This window comes from Ochotona princeps, chromosome 13 (assembly GCF_030435755.1).
Source record: "Ochotona princeps isolate mOchPri1 chromosome 13, mOchPri1.hap1, whole genome shotgun sequence".
Classification (NCBI taxonomy): domain Eukaryota; kingdom Metazoa; phylum Chordata; class Mammalia; order Lagomorpha; family Ochotonidae; genus Ochotona; species Ochotona princeps.
The window spans coordinates 6,383,231-6,397,832 of record NC_080844.1 but is presented as its reverse complement, the minus strand read 5'-3'; the positions used below and the strand labels follow the sequence as shown (position 1 = coordinate 6,397,832).

Sequence of the window (14,602 nt, the reverse complement as noted above, 5' to 3'; positions counted from 1 at the left end):
CGAGCTACCATTGCTTAGTCTTTGCAGAATTTGGGGTGTCCTGAAGTCCAGCACCTCTGAAGAGAGTTTTTGTCTGCTCCAAATAACCTAGTTATTCAGGGAACAAAGTCAATTTTTGCACCCTGCCTGCCTAGGTAAGGCTACTCGGCCGTTGTGAGCATAGGTTTTGTAAACACCCAACGCGCCAGGTTGCAGTCCCAGGGTATGCACCCGACCTCTTGCTCCGAGGAGGTATTCCGGCCCAGGGCAGGGTGGGTGTGCTGGGGGCGGGACCTCAAAACTTGCCTCAGCTCCGCCCCGTCCTCGGTCCCGCCCCCCGAGAGGGGGCCACGCCCACTTCACCGCCCACCGGGAGAATGGTTGCCTAGCAGCAGCGTGTGTTGCAACTTGGACCGGTCGGCGGCAGAGTGCGAGCAATGCCCAAGAAAGCGGTGGTCACCATACGCTATGGGCCCTACAGCGCGGTGGGCCTGGCCGTGGAGCACCGCACTTTCCGCCTGGAGGGCCTGCAAGGTGGGTCCCTGCCGCGCGTGCCCCGTGTACCGCAGGCTCTGAGCCTTCTTCCTTCTTCAGCTGCTCATTGCGCATCTCCGGGTTCCTGGGGCTCGGAAATAAGAGTGGAAACAAGGAGTTTCCATTGTGATGTACCGGGTTAAAGTCACCGCCTGCAGTGCCGGCACCCCCTACGCACGCTGGTTTGAGTCCTGGCTGCTCCATTTCCAGTCGCCCTCCCTGCTAACGGCCTGGGAAAGCAGTAGAGAATGGCTCATGTGCTCCGGACTCGGGGCACAGGTGGGAGACCCAGAAGCAGGTGCTGACTCCTGGCTATGATCATTCCAGCTGTTTTGGGAGAGAACCAACAGATGAAAGAGTCAATAAAGGAATAAAGAAGGAAGTGTGTGCCACCTGCGTTCACACAGATTGATAGGAAGAACGACATACCCCGACTTGAGGACTACTGAGCAAGCATCAAGGGTCCCAAAGCTGGGAGGGGACTGTGCTGAGCACTTTTGCTCCTCGGTCATTTATTCCTACAGCAAACCTGCTGTGTCAGGCCCTCTGGTGGATACTGGAGGACACAGTGTGAAACTGTGACATGTGTCCTCCAAGCGATCTTGTTGATTTCTGAATAACAGGTGTGCCCAGCTCTCAGGGAGCAGCAAGCTCCTGACTAGCGGGGCTTGTGGCTGGCCACCCTGGAGGGTGGAGGCCTGGAAAAGCCCAGCTGAGGAAAGTGCTTTGGAGTTGAGCTTTACAGAATGAGGACCAGGCAGGCAAGAAGGTCTCAGAGGGACTCCTGTCTGAAGGCGTGGATGGGAGGCGGGGACCAGCAAGGTGGCTGGAGGCCAGATCCTGCAAAGCACACGGAAGCTTTACTTCCCGAGTGGCTTCCCTGAAGATGGAGTGAGGCCCACCCAGTGGTTATTGGAGCCGTTCAGGGTTAAGTTGGGAGCAGCTCGGACCAGGGCTGCATCAGAGGGGAAGCCCTGGGTGGCAAGTAGGTTGACATGGCGCTGGTGGAGGCGCTTGCTACTGCGTGGAGAACGCCAGAGTTGGAGCACAATGGGGAGGAGCAAGTCCCATCTGGGGTATATTCAGCTCTCCCGGCCTCTCTCCTGTCCCGATCCTGCTGGAGTTGAGGCAGCAGTGCAGGTAAGGACAGAAGAGGGTTGAGTCCCCATCTCAAGAGAAAATGCACTGAAAGTGAAGAGAGCCCAGGACTGCACATGGGATGTCACCACGTGAGGGTCTGCTTTTTAAAGATTTTAAAATTTTTATTGGAACGGCAGATTTACAGAGAGAAGGAGATACAGAGGGAGAGATCTTCTGTCTGCTGGTTTACTCCCCAAGTAGCTGCAACAACCGGTGTTGAGCTGATTCAGAGCCAGAAGCTAGGAGCTTCTTCCAGGTCTTCCACGTGGATGCAGGGTTCCAAGGCTTTGGGCCATCCTCCACTGCTTTCCCAGGCCACTAAACAGGGAAGTGGCGGCAGCCAGGACACAAACTAGCGCCCATATGGGATCTCAGCACTTGCAGGGTGAAGATTTTAGCCACTGAGCCATCGCACCAGGCCCCGTTGTCTTCCAGACAAAATGCTATAGGAACTGAGGCCAGAAACCTCGGCTTTGACCCAGTAGTCCCAGGAGACTTCCTGGAGGAGGTAGAATTTCATCGGCAGGGAGAACTGCTTTCTCTCACACAATAGCTGATTGCAAAATATCCATGGCAAGTGGCTCAGTGTTATCCATCAGCCCGGGATGTGGTCTCAGAATTTCAAAGATGAGAGGACTAGGGAACAGTGTGAAGGCCATCAGAGTCCCATGGGGCCATTGTCTGGTAAAGCTTTGTCTTGCCTTCACCTGGTGGCTAGGGGGAGGGGGAGAGGAAGGGCTGTCGTTGTTTTGTTTTTTTTTTTTTAAGATTTATCATATGTTTATATGAAAAACAGAATTGCAGAGAGAAGGACAGAGAGACACTCACGGGGGGCAGGAGGGACTTCCATGTGCTGTTCACTCCCCAGATGGCTGTAACAGCTGAAGCTGGGTCAGTCCAAAGCCAGGAGCCTCCTTGGGGTCTCCCACGCAGGCATGGGGGCCCAAGGACCTGATCCATCCTCAGGTTTAAGCATGATGAGGCTCCTGAATTGGTGCAGGACTTTGCAGCCCACAGTAGTAATCCAATAGGACCTAGGTGTGGGAAGGTGATTTCAGATAGCAGGAAAGCGGGCCAAGTATGCCTTCCTTGGCCATTGGGAACATGCATTCACAAGACCATTGTCATGTTTGGGTCGAGTTGAGCTCAGCTTCTCCTTACTGGCTTGCCACGGTGAACCCTCCTCCAAAGAAGGTGCTGCTCCATTGTTCTTCACCCCTTCCATCAGATACCAAAACAGGGCCGCTTGGTCCTGGACTTCAACTGCCCCAACTATGGTGCCAGCACCACGACATGATAGGCTAAGCCGCCAGCTACAGTGCTGGCATCCCATATAGGTGCTGGTTTGAGTTCCAGCTGCTCCACTTCCTATCCAGCTCCCTGGGAAAGCAATGGAAGATACCCTGAGTGCTTGAACTCCCCTGCACCCATGTGGAAGGCCCGGATGAAGTTCCTGGCTCCTGCTTTGGACCAGTCCAGCTACATCTGTTACAGCCATTCTGGAGAGTTAACTAGCAGATGGAAAAATCTGTCTCTCCATTTCTCTCTCTCTGTAAATCTGCCTTTCAAATAAAAATAAATTGCTCTTTGGGTTCTAGTGTAAGGGCTCAGTGGCTAAACCTTCACCTTCCATGTATCAGGATCCCATATGGGCACCAGTTCTTGTCGCAGCTACTCCACTTCCCATTCAGCTCCCTCCTTGTGGCCTTGGAGAGCAGTCGAGGACAGCCCAAAGTCCTGGGGCCCTGTACCCACGTGGGAGACCAGGAAGAAGCTCCTGGCTTCAGATCAGCTTAGCTCTGGCCCTTGAGGCTACACTAAACCATCACACCAAGTCCTCAAATGAGAAAAAAAATTTTTTTTCTTTGTTAAAGACTGATTCTCTCCTACAATCTTCCTTTTGTTTGTATAAAGTCAATTGTAATGTCCCCTCTGTCATTTGTTATTCTAGATATGGAGTCTTGAATTGATTGATTTTTCTCTATTGCTCTTCTTTATTCTATTTTGCTTATGTAATCTTTGTTATTTCTTTTCTTCTGATAACTTTGGGTTGTTCGTTCTTTTTCTCCTAGTTCCTTATGCTACACAGTTAGGTTCTAGACTCGAGCTCTTTTTCAAGGTAATCATTACACTTAATAAGTTTTGCACCCATTCTGCTCTCACTACATCCCGAAGTTTGTATAGGCTATGATTTTTTGTCACTCAACACAAGGTGTTTTCCAGTATTCCTTGTGATTTATCCTGTAATTCATTGGTTTAAGAGTTTGTACTGTTTTATTTGGAATCACAAGTGCTTGGAGGTTTTCTAGCTTTCCTTTTGATTTCTGGGTCAAACTTTCCCTCGTTCTTTATGATTATGTGATTGAAATCTGGCCTTTCAAATATTCTCATGTTTCCTCTGGAAATTAGATTATTCTCCTCCTCCCTTTGCTCTGTGTTGTAACCGTGTTTTGACTAACATTTGATTGGAAACAAAACACAAAGCCCTTACCCACATTTTGTGACTTTGCTGTGTGTGGATGCCCTGTATGGGCGTGCAGCCAAGCTGTCTGCTTCCACCTCTGCTTCCTGGTGCCATGCAGCCATTGCACCTGCACGGTTTTTTCCAGTCCACATTCTGCTCAGGGCATGCATTTGACTTTCTAATATCCTCAACACACGTGAGCACTTTTTGACATTCTCATTTTCCAAAGAAACCTCGCTTCAGCTTCCCTCTCGGGTTTTATGACGTCTATTGCATGTCTCATTGTAATCTTTTGCCCGGACAGCTGTGGGAATTTTGTGTGTCTCACAGTGTTCCTTTGCCTTGCCCACAGCCTTTTCCACCCTGGGTGAGCGCCAGGGGAAGCTAACAAAGCATCTTGTGTCGTCCTTTGCAAGAACTTGAACAAGGTTTGCCCTGCTCCCAGGAATCCAGAACCATGACCCTGTAATGAGAAGACAGGCTGGTCTTACGTCAAGGGAGAAGAGTGGCCAGGGTCAGTCCTGGTGTCACACGGCTTTCCTACTGGCTTAAAGTCACTTTGTTCTTGGTACACTGATTATTTGGTTGCTATAGGCTTTTGACTACTTTCTAGAGTTTCACCAGTGTTAGTTCTGAGAGTTTCTTGTGGTTTTTTTGTTTGTTTGTGTTTGTTTGTTTGTTTTCCTCTGTTTCTGTGCAATTTTGTTATGTCAGCGGACACCTTTGTTGTGGTCTTTTACTACCACCACAACCGCATGGTTTGGTGCGTGTTCAATCTGTGCATTTACACACCAGCCGTTGTCTCAGAGCAGAATGCACATGTACTCATTCGTAATCATACACAACTTACAAGTATTAGGGGCAGAAACTCCTCCATCATATTTGTCCACAAATCTGGCCAGCAGCAGCTGTCCACCTGTCCCTGAACCCAAATCCCCTGCTTGCATCCCAGATCTGCCAGTCAGGAGGGACACCATGGGAGCAGAAACGGAAGTATTGACCTGGTTTTGAATTGGGCTCATTTGTCGGCATTGTGCTCAAAGTCAAGCTATTTCACCTTAATGAGCTTCAGTTTGCTTCTTGGTGGGAGTCTGCTGAGAACATGCTTGTAGAAGACCTGTATCACACCTATGTGTTGTGAGGACTTGAGCGCTCATCCGGTGACTCCTGAGGGGGCTGCTGGGAAGGGGAGCAAGAAGGGGACAAGATGCAGCACCTGCAGGTCTGGTTGCAGAATGTGTGTGATTATAGAGTCGGATCTGTTTTGTCCTTAAAAGTGAGGGCGCAGGGGAGGGCGGCGAACAATGAGATCAGATCTGTGCTCTAAGAGATCAATCAGTGTTGCAGGACAAGATCTGGGGAAGAGGAGTGAGTGGAAACAACTCCCTGGGTTGGTTCAAAATGACACTCTGGAACCTGGATGGGAGTGGGAGGGCCGCTCTGAGTCAGGAGGAGCATTGACAGGTTTGAGTAACATCTGTATGCTGGCGACTTCCTGTCTGGCCAGGACCTCCCGTCGCCATTCGCACAGGAAGTAGGCATCTCAGACTTAGAGTGCCCCAGATCCCCAAACCCAACGCACCAGCAGCTGACCCGCAAACTTCCCCCAACCCCAGGTGGGCACAGCAGGTCTCTCCTTCCACTTCCTTGGGCCAGGAGCCCCCTCCTCCTCCACTCTGTCTTTAAAGCATGTCTGTCATTCAACCCTCCTTGCCCTTTCTTAGCATCCTACCCAGCGTCTGGCCTCACCACCACCATTCTCTCCCGCCTGAATCATTCCCTTGCCTCCCGGCAGCACAGGTGATTAGGATCTGCCCACCTACTTGGGTTGAATTCCCTGTTCCCGGCCCAGTCTCAGCCACTGCAGGCACTGGGGAGTGAACCAGGCTTGCTTGCTCTCGCTCTCTCTTTTCTCTTGAATAATTATTTTTTAAAGTTTTGCTTGTTTATTTAAAAGGCAGAGTGACCAAGAGGGAGGGCGGTGGGTATTTTCCATCCTTTGGTTCATTTCCTAAATGGTCAGGGCCAATCCAAAGCTCGGAGCCAGGAACTCCATCTGAATCTTCCAAAGAGTTGGCAGAGACCCAAGCACTCAGGCTGCCTTCCCAGATACACTTCCGTGGAGTTGGATCAAAAGCTCTACCAGATGGGAAGCCTGCATTGGAAGTGGTGGCTTAATCCACTGTGCCCCAAGGCCAATCCCTGAAACAATATTTTTAACAGGAGTGGGAGGGCCCACAGAGCCAAGAGTGCGGGCAGCAGACACAGGCTGCCCTCCACAGTGGGGAGGAGGACAAAGTGTTTTCTTGAAAAGATCCAGGGGACCATTTTTTGTAGTGGAAGACGACTTGATGATTGAAGGTGCCAGCAGGTGGCTGAGTTGAAAAAATGAGCTTTGTGTATGCATGAATGAGCATTTGCCTAAAACTGGCAGCCAACATTCATTGCAGGCCTGGGAGTGCCGGGGATGCTCACGGCAACAAAGCAGGGATCTTCTGCTCCTTGTGTCTTGTCCCAGCCCCTAACACAAGGGCCCTGGCGCAGAGGGCTAAGCCATCGCCTGCAGTCCCAACTTCTCCACTTCCAATCCTGCTCCCTGCTAATGAGCCCGGAAAAGCAGCAGATGATGATTCAAGTGCTTGAACCCTACACCCATGTGGGAGACCCAGATGGAGTTCCTAGATCCTGGCTTCAGCCCTAGCCCTGGACAGTGTAGGCGTGTGGAGAGCGAACCAGCTGATAGAAGAGCTCTCTTTCCCTGTCTTTCTCACTGTTTCTGCTGTAGTATCTTTCAGATTATATATAACCCTTGAACAAAAGGCCCAAGACAACATCACCGGGTGCAGAGAAGTGTGTTGATCGATTCTCCTCCATAACAATCTACTCTGTATTGGGTGTATATCTTGGAAAATCATGGCTCTTTGATCCTGTCCCAAAGCCCTGTTTGTTATGGAAATGCACCTGATCTTGGTTGAACACACTTTAAGCAACTGAAATTTCTTATTTTTTCCTTATTACTCATGCTTTATAATAGCTTAGTTTCACATACACACACAATCTCCCTACTACAGACTGGTGATCATGAAATTATGCTTGGCAGAAAATTCTAAGTACTTTTCTTGGCCATGGCTGCTCCTTGCCTGTTCTATTCTCTCTTTTTTTTAAAGTTGTATTAATTTTACTTGAAAGAGTTACAGGGAACGGGGAAAGAGAGGGATGGCAGTGGGGAAGGAGGCCTTCCATCCACTGGTTCACTCCCCAAATGGATATGATAGCTAAAGCTAAGCCAGTCCAAAGCTGGGAGCCTGGAAATTCTTCTGGTTCTGGTCTCCCACGTGGATGCAGGTGCCCAAGGCCTTGGGCCATCCTCTGCTGCTTTCCCAGGCCAGCAGCAGGGAGCTGGATCAGAAATGGAGCATCTGGGACTAGAACCAGCACCCCTATGGGATGCTGGCACTGTAGTGGGAGTCTTAGCCTGATGCACCATGGCACAGGGCCCCTCCTGGTCTATTGTTCCACCTGCCAAGGACCCACTCAAAGAGATCAGAAGGAATGCACCCTTAGAGCGCTAAGACGCTCAGTGCAGCCTTCTTCATTCCCAAGTCACATACATGATGACCATCCTGGTTAACAATCATGGCCTTGCACCTGTGCTGGGGGCAGACAGGCGTAAGTCAACCTGCACGTGCTGCCCTGCAGTCAACGCACAGACAGCCCTCAGCTTGGCCAGCGCCGGCAGAAGTGAGCCTTTCCTGTGTCCTGGATTTAGCTGGATCCCTCTGGAAGACCAAGATGCCACTTCAAAGGGGTGGGCACTCGGCGGGTGGCCCCGGAGCTCCTGACTGCTTCCTTGCTGGAGCTCAACCCTGCCTCTGCGCAGACTCAGCTTCAGGAAGGACAGCAGCTGACCTTTCTTTGAATAGACAAAACCACAGCAGTTCCTAGCGGGGCAACGGGCCCTCTGTGGGGAGAGATGGCATTTGGAGGAGCGGCAGGAATCCCAGGGACCCTCGGTGTTTGCTCTCTACAGCCAGCTGTGGCCGTAGACAGGCAAGGCCTGGATGTCCCCGGGCTGCAGATCCGTGCTGACCAGGAGGTGGCTTTCTGCTCTGACAGACAGCAGGCTCAGGCCCCTTGGGGCACAACACAGAAGGAGCAGTGCCAAGCAGTTCTGAGCTTGCTTAATCATAAGCTGTACTAGCTCCATGGGTCTAGTGGTGATCTCACTGCCCTAGAGGGCAGAGATGAAGTGGACCCCACCATAGTCAGCGCACCCAACACCACAGGATTGGTGATTAAACTGATTTTAATTTATTCATTTATTTTGAAAGAGGTATTTACTGGAAAAGTGCAAAAGCAAAGAAAGAGGGAGAGACAAAGACAGAGAGATCTTCCACCCGCTGCTTCATTTCCCAGATGGCCACAATGGCTGGGGCTGAGCCGAGCCAGCGCCAGGAGCCTCAGACACCTCTGGGTGTCCCACAAAGGCAGGGGCCTAAGCACCCGAGCCATCTTCTGCTGCTTTTCCAGGCTCATCAGTGGGGAACTAGATGGGAAGTGTGGGAGCTGGGACCTGAATCAGCATCCCTATATGGAATATAGGCAATGCAGACAGCAGCTTACCTCACTGTGCCACAAGTGCCAGCCCCTGCCCTGGGTTCAGCTACACCAGGCTGTGGAAAGCTGTTCTGAGGAGTTTAACTCAATGGTTAAGATGCCAGTGTCCACCTTGGAGTGCCTGGGTGGGATCCCTGGCTCTGGGTCCTGATTCCAGCTCCTTGCTAACATGCATGCTGGGAGAGAAAGCAGACATGGCTCTGAGCAGTTGGGGGCTTAGTGTATGCTGGCTCCAGGCGTCAGCCTACCACATGGGCAGGCATTCGGGGAAAGAGGTAGCAGAAAGGCACATGCTCTCTCTGTTTCTCTCTCTCATCTCACTTTCTGTGCCTATCTCTCAAATAAATACATTTTCAGAAAATTTTTCAAAGACAGACACTGTCCTTGTCAGACGTACAGTGCTCGCCCTGTGGGGCCCTGTAAGGTCTCTCCTCACCTCTACAGGCAGTCCCTGTACCTCATTCTTTCCAGAAGGTTCCTTGGGTGTTGACAGGGGAGCGTGACAGCAGCAGCATGCCTCCCCCCCTCCGCCCCTCCCTTATTCAAGGCAGCAGTGTGGGAGCAGAAGGGAGAAGCGGTTTTGCTGCTGGCTGGCCTGCTGTCAAATGGAAGTCCACTCCCAGGAGAGTCTTCATTTGCACAGGCCATTGTCCAAGCTGAGGACCTTCCCCAGGGACCTTTAAGAACGGCCACAGCAAAGCTCAGAAACATAAATAACCGAGGAAAAGACAGGGCCCTCCCCAGAGTGCTAGAGGAGGCATTAGCTGCTGTGGGTCGCTGGGGCCCGCCCTGTGGGTGTCCACAGACCACTGTCTTGCTAATGGGGACCTCACTGAGTCTCCCTGAAGCTTCCTTCCAAAAGGGGAGGGAAAGTCACACAATTAGAATGTGTGCATTGGGGCCCCAGGCTCTGGATCTGATGGAAGGATTAAGGAGTGGCCTCGCCAGGCAGTTTTTGGAAACAGCCATTGTGTCTGTAATCAGGTGCAATTAGCTGGTGGCACTTGTCAGACTGATGCTTGGGGGGGACTGATTGGAACCCTCAGCTTGAGAAAAAGCCTCCCCACCCACCCCGATTTATTTTCCCCTCTCGGCTGTTGGCAGAAATTGCTGGGCTCTTCAAAAAGGTGTAATCAGGGCCCAGTGTGAGTTACCTGGGGCTTTGGAGATACGCACAGGGCCACTTGGAAGCAGTCCCGGAAAGTGTGCTCAAGTGACCCAGGTCTGGTAGAAGGTTTGTACTCAAGAGCAGTGGTTTTTCCTTTACCAGTCACACAGTGGTTTGGCCCCAAAAGGCAGGCTTGCCATCAGCTAGGGCAAAAGAAAGAAAAAGAAAAAAAATTAAAGATTATTTTTATTTGAAAGGCAGATTTTACAGAAAGAGAAGGAAAGATACTGCAAGATCTATCCACTGGTTCTGTTGTGGTCTTAGGCAGTGAGTTCAAGGTCAAGAGCTGGAAAGCTGGACTACCCCCACCTACCTGGTCCTTTCTGCTCACCTGTGACACTCACCTGGAACCTGAGAGGGGGCGGTATTGCACTGTTATGTAGCCACTCCCCCTGGCAAGCTCCCTAAAGACCCATGATAGGGAGGGGCTCACTCTCTATTGGTCACGCGCTTCAATCATTCTTGGCCTCCCAGGTACCGGCTTGCTGTCTGGCTTCCTGTGGACAGACTCCCAGGACAGGCAGCCCCTGAGCATGGTCCCTGTGTGTCGGTATTCCTCACCCTCCGCTCACTGCTTGGGCAAGTCAGTGAAAATGCAAACACTAAGATGCTTTGTATTTTTACTCGGTACTTTCAAGAGTTCCAGGAGAGGTGAGGCCTAGCAGTGATAAAATACGGACAAAGAAGCCAGGGAAAGGTGAGTGTCTGCAGCTTTGTGTCCAAGTTGTTCACTGCACATCCCTAAGGATAGTTTATATTGCTGGGGAAGCTGGGACATAGGTCTTCAGTTTAATGGATGGACTTCAGGGTAATGACCATTTGTTCCTCTTATGGTTTCAGTACAGACTGGATTGCCACATGGACTTATTTGTTAATTTCTGCTGGGCTCTACCATCACCAAACTTCGTTAGTAAAGACTCCTTAATACAACCTAGACATATCTGTTGTGAGCTCTCTAGCACCCTGCACCAATTCACTCCCTAAATAGCCACAAATGGCCGGGACTGAGCTGATCCAAAGCCAGAAGCCAGGGAGCTTGTTTGCAATCTCCCATGCGGGTGCAGGGGCCCAAGGACTTGAGCCATTCTCCTCTGTTTTCTCAAACAATGATCAGGATACTGGATCAGAAGTGGGGCAGCCAGGATTCAAACCAGCACCCATACAGGACACAGGTAGAGGCTTTGCCTACTACCCGATGGATCCAGCCCCATGGATATTTTCTTTTTCTTTTTTTTTTTTTTTTTTTTTTTTTTTTTTTACAAAGTCAGATATACTGAGAGGAGGAGAGATAGAGAGGAAGTGGAGCTGCCGGGATTAGAACCAGCGGCCATATGGGATCAAGGCAAGGACCTTAGCCACTAGGCCACGCTGCCAAGCCCGCCCCATGGATATTTTCTTACATAGGAGATCTAAGAGTACAAAAAACTTGTCATGGAATTCAAAATACTGTTGCACCAGGATAAGTTACCTTTGAGTTTCATTTTTCCATATTAATTATTATTAATTTGGAACAGATATTTCAATATGTATCAAATATTTTAGATTCTTGGTTTCTATTACAAGTATTTTTCTTGCTATTAAATAATTCATAGGGACCTGCATAGTGGCATAGCAAGTAAAGCTTCCACTTGCAGGGCTGGAATCCCATACAGGTGCTGGTTCCCGTCCCAGCTGCTCCATTTCCCATCCAGCTCCCTGCTTGTGGCCTGGGAAAGTAGTCTAGAATGGTCCAAAGCCTTGGGACCCTGCACCCGTGTGGAAGAACCACAAGAAGCTCCTGGCTCCTGGCTTCAGATCAGCACAGCTCCAGCAGTTGTAGCCACTTTGGGGAGTGAACCAGCAGACAGAAGATCTTTCTCCTGTATCTTCTCTCCATAAATCTTCCAATAAAAATAAATATTTTTTAAAAAGATTCACAATCTTAGAAATTTCCAGATAAAATGTTATCTTGCACATACACCACTGTTTCTCCTTAGAAACTGTTCTTTGCAGCAAACTGAGGGCTGCATGCTCCCACCCGCGAGGTCGTAAGTCACCCAGTCCCCTCCAGAAACCCCGTACCACTGAACACCATCTCCTGAGAGATAACCCCTCCTGGAGAGCCCAGCTGGAGTCCGTGCCCCACGGCTCACCTACCCCAGCCCCATGTTTTGCAGTCGTTTTGAAGAAAGATGGACACCAGCTCATCCTGGAGAAGATAGACGACTGGAACACGGTGGAGCTGGTGGTGAACGGGGAGGTGGTGTTCCACTGCAACATTGAAGACCTGGAGTTCGGTAAGCCCAGTGGGCACCAGCCCCCTCTGGCAAACCCCCCACCCCACCCAAGGTCACATGGTGAGATTGAGAGGAGGAATCTGGATTTGGATCGGGTTGCTTCTCAAATTATAGATTGGCATCCCCAAGACCCATGCTCACTCGGGGGTGCAGAAGGGAGGCTGCCCAAAACCACAAGCAGAAAACTGCCCGCCCCTCCGGCATCCTCCAGAAGCGGGGAGGGGGAAGGGAAGCTAGGCCAGGGAAGCCTTGGACTTGAAAGCCTGGGATGGAATTGAACAAGAAAGTTTGTTGCTGAAGAAGGTGTGCTTCCAATTGTTTGCTCTCCCAAGTCGCGCTTTGTTGCCTTCAGTGATCACCTCCACCTGCAAAGATAATTAGTGTCTGCAAGCCTGCTGTGCGTGGCATTCTCAGCTTGGCCCAGGAGAGCCCCTGGCCCAGCAGGTTGGCAGCTGGCAGCCTCACTGGTGCTCTGAAGAAATGCTTTGGCAACCATTTGTGTGTGTGTGTGTGTGTGTGTGTGTTTGCGTGCTGATAGCCTCTGAAAACGTGCCCCTGTATGTCCCTGAGACATCATCCAACTGGAGAGCTGGCTCAAGACAATTCTGTTTCCCCAGGAGGTGATGGGAAACTGGATGCCCTGTGCGAAGAGGCGAGGATAGCCGTACTGAATGCCTACTGATCTCGTGGTCTTGGGGCCTGCCGGCAACAGTGGCCCCGGTGGGGCACAGGCTGCGGACCGTGCTGGCTAGCAGAAGGCAGCATCAGTCCGCCCTCAGCATGTGCTGCATTGAGTGTGCACAGAGGCCTGCACACATAATAAAACCACATCCTGTGCAGCGTCTCCCCATCGTGACCCACAGGGAGAGCCGCCAATATCAGGTGCACGTTGAGCTGTAGGAAATAATAAATGCAATCTAATAACAAAGCACTCTCCCTCCCTAATAACACATCGTTGCCAGAAGCATATATGATTCCTCGCTGTAGTCGGCAGAGAGCCAGGAACAGGTAAAAATTAAAGAGGGTATGGAGTGGGGGTGGGAGGAGTGGGTGGGGTGGGGATTGAGGCCTTAAACAGTCTGAACCCATACATTATGTTGGAATTTGGAATTCTAGCTGTTCCTACAGATTCTGTATTGTTGCTGGTGCAAGAAGAATATAAATGTACTAGTGAAGGTAGCTCAGGGGTGGGCATTTGGCATGGAGGGGAAGGCACTGCTGGAGACACCCACATCCCCTATCGGGGGCCAGGCCTCGAGTGCCAGCCCTGCTCCTGAACCCAGCGTCCTGCTGCGGTGCACCCCAGGAGGCCATGCCAGTGATTTGGGGCGCTCAGGCCCTATACCCACCTGGGAGACCTGGGTTAACTTCCTTGCTCCTGGCCTCCACCTGGCCAGCACCAACTCCCTGTCACTTTGCCTTTCAAATAGAAATTTTCTTTTTCTAGTTTTAAAAATCACTCAGACTGAATCTCCATCTATCTTCGTTTAAAACAAGGCTGGGGCAGATGTTGTGTGGGCAGAGCATAAGCTGCCACTCGAGTCACCCATGCCACTTATCAGGTGCCACTCAGAGTCTCAACTACTGTGCTTCCGATTCAGTGGCCTGCTGGTGCATGTTCCCTACCTGGGTTCCTGTTGTCCTTCAGGGAGATGGGCATGAACGGGGCTCCTGCCTTCAAGCTGGCCCATGCCTAGCTATTATGGGCATTTGGGGAGTGAACCAATGGACAGGAAACATTATCTGTCTTTCAGGGAGTGGAAAACAAATAAACATCCACACCGAGAGCCAGATTGTCTGCCTTCTGCTGTGTGTGCCAGGCCAACGTGATGTTTGCAGGAAGACCTGGAAGAGACCTAGACAGAAGCATGAGGTGGCACTGGCGCCCCTTAGGAGGAGGCTGCAGACCCCTAAAGAGGGGTTGAGCTTGGCCGGTGCCGTGGTATTACAGGATAACCCTTTATCCCATATGTGCACCAGTTCTGGTCTGGCTGCTCTACTTCCAATCCAGCTCCCTGCTAATGGTCTGGGAAAGCAGTGGAAGAAGATGGCCCAAGTCCTTGAACCCTCTGTATTCATGCAGGAGACCTGGAAGAAGCTACTGATTTCAGATTGGCTCAACTCTGTCTGTTGAGGCCATTGGACAGTGAACAAGCAGGTGGAGGAAGATCTTGCCGTTTCTCTGTCTTTCCTTCTCTCTGTTAAGTCTGCCTTTCACATAATAAAATAAATAAATAGGGCAGGCGCTGGGCCAGCCTGGCAGTTAAGGTAGTTTACATGCATAACCCCCCATGCCTTGTTGGAGAGCCTCGTGTGCAGTGCCCACCGGCTCTAGCTCCCAGTTTCCCCATCAGCGTGGAGTCCAGCAGGCAGTGACGGTGGCACCAATCATTGGGCTTCTCCTCACTCCTACAGGACCGAGTT

At 51.0% G+C, this 14,602-nt stretch overlaps 1 protein-coding gene across 1 annotated transcript; it reads left to right on the top strand.

Moving 5' to 3' along the window:
• The first annotated feature begins 356 nt into the window (after positions 1 to 356).
• Positions 357 to 13,106, top strand: C13H10orf53 (chromosome 13 C10orf53 homolog). The gene is made up of 3 exons (XM_058671401.1): positions 357 to 513; positions 12,059 to 12,178; positions 12,796 to 13,106. The coding sequence occupies exons 1-3, from the start codon at positions 417 to 419 to the stop codon at positions 12,858 to 12,860; spliced, it is 282 nt and encodes a 93-aa protein (XP_058527384.1). The 5' UTR covers positions 357 to 416; the 3' UTR covers positions 12,861 to 13,106.
• The last annotated feature ends 1,496 nt before the right edge of the window (positions 13,107 to 14,602 follow it).